At 57.8% G+C, this 1,492-nt stretch overlaps 1 protein-coding gene across 1 annotated transcript; it reads right to left on the reverse strand.

Annotated features, from left to right (window-relative positions):
- Positions 1-339: 339 nt before the first annotated feature.
- Positions 340-1,486, reverse strand: HTR1B (5-hydroxytryptamine (serotonin) receptor 1B, G protein-coupled). Its single transcript, XM_010003449.1, has one exon. The coding sequence runs from the start codon at positions 1,484-1,486 to the stop codon at positions 347-349; it is 1,140 nt and encodes a 379-aa protein (XP_010001751.1). The 3' UTR covers positions 340-346.
- Between the last annotated feature and the right edge of the window lie 6 nt (positions 1,487-1,492).

Genomic DNA, 1,492 nt, shown 5'->3' on the forward strand with positions numbered 1-1,492 from the left:
GCTCACCCCCCCCCCCGCCGGGCCGCCCCCGCCGCTCGCCCTGGGGATGGAGCGGGGGGGGGGACGGGGGGACGCGCACCCACCTGTGGCGTCGGGCACGGGCGTGCATGGGGGCAGCCCCGGAGAACACATCGCATTCCAAATGTTCAGCTTGTGCATCGGAAACGTATGAGTTTGTGGAAAGCTTGTTTGAAGTCTTCGTTAGACATAGTATAGATGACGGGGTTGATGAGGGAGTTGAGATATCCAAGCCACGTGAAAAAGTCAAAGATGGCCATGTGGAACCAGCAAGCGTCCTTGCAAATAGGCAGGGGCAGCCCCGGAGAACACATCGCATTCCAAATGTTCAGCTTGTGCATCGGAAACGTATGAGTTTGTGGAAAGCTTGTTTGAAGTCTTCGTTAGACATAGTATAGATGACGGGGTTGATGAGGGAGTTGAGATATCCAAGCCACGTGAAAAAGTCAAAGATGGCCATGTGGAACCAGCAAGCGTCCTTGCAAATAGGCAACACCAGGCTGATGATGAAAAAGGGCAGCCAACAGACGATGAAGGCTCCTAGAATAATCCCTAAAGTCTTTGTAGCTTTCCGCTCTCTAGCGGCCGTGAGCTTCTTTTTTTCCAGCAGGGCATCCGAGACCTTCACCTTCACCTGGTTCATGTACACGGGAGAGCTCGTTTCGCTGGATCCCTCGGGCGCCTTGGAGTTTATGGACGTGACGGAGGAGGACGACCCCGGGGAGTCCGTGATTAGCTGAGCCCGCGTGAGCCTTTTACCTGCTTTCTTTGGCGTCTGCTTCAAAATCCGCGATCTGGCTTCCACGTAGATCCTCCCGTAGAGGGCTATCAGCAGCAGAGTGGGGAAGTAGAAGGCTCCCACCGTGGAGTACACGGTGTAGAGGACGTGGTCCGTGTTCACCACACAGTTAGAGACTTTCTCGGCCTTCGCCTGCCGCCAAAACAAAGGGGGCATGGAGATGCAGATGGAGAAGACCCACACTAGGGCAATCATGCCCGCTGCCCGCTTGGGAGTCCTTTTCGTGGAGTACTCGACGGCGTCGGTGATCGCCCAGTAGCGGTCCAGGGCGATGACACAGAGGTGCAGGATGGACGCCGTGCAACAGGTGATGTCCGAGGACAGCCAGATATCGCAGACGACCTGGCCCAGAGTCCACTTGCCTGTCACAGTGTACATGGTGCTGATGGGCATGACGAGGATGGAGACGAGGAGGTCGGTGACGGCCAGCGAGGCGATGAGATAGTTGGCCGGCGTGTGGAGTTTCCTCGTCTGGTAGACTGTGGCGATGACAAAAGCGTTGGAGAGCACCGTGGCCAGGGTGACGAGCGCCAGGACGACGGTGAGCACGATCTTCCAGGACAGGGGGGTGGCATCTTGGTAGATTCCTTCCTCGGCGCTGCAGTTTCGGCCGTGGTAAGAGTCGTTAGCGGGGAGCAGCAGCGCCTGGCAGGGGCCGGGCGGCTCCATCCCTCC

This window comes from Chaetura pelagica, unplaced genomic scaffold (assembly GCF_000747805.2).
Source record: "Chaetura pelagica isolate M959 unplaced genomic scaffold, ChaPel_1.0 scaffold150, whole genome shotgun sequence".
In the NCBI taxonomy this organism is placed as follows: Eukaryota; Metazoa; Chordata; class Aves; order Apodiformes; family Apodidae; genus Chaetura; species Chaetura pelagica.

Excerpts from the sequence above, each read along its gene's own strand:
- HTR1B (XM_010003449.1), bottom strand. The coding sequence starts at position 1,486 with ATGGAGCCGCCCGGCCCCTGCCAGGCGCTGCTGCTCCCCGCTAACGAC.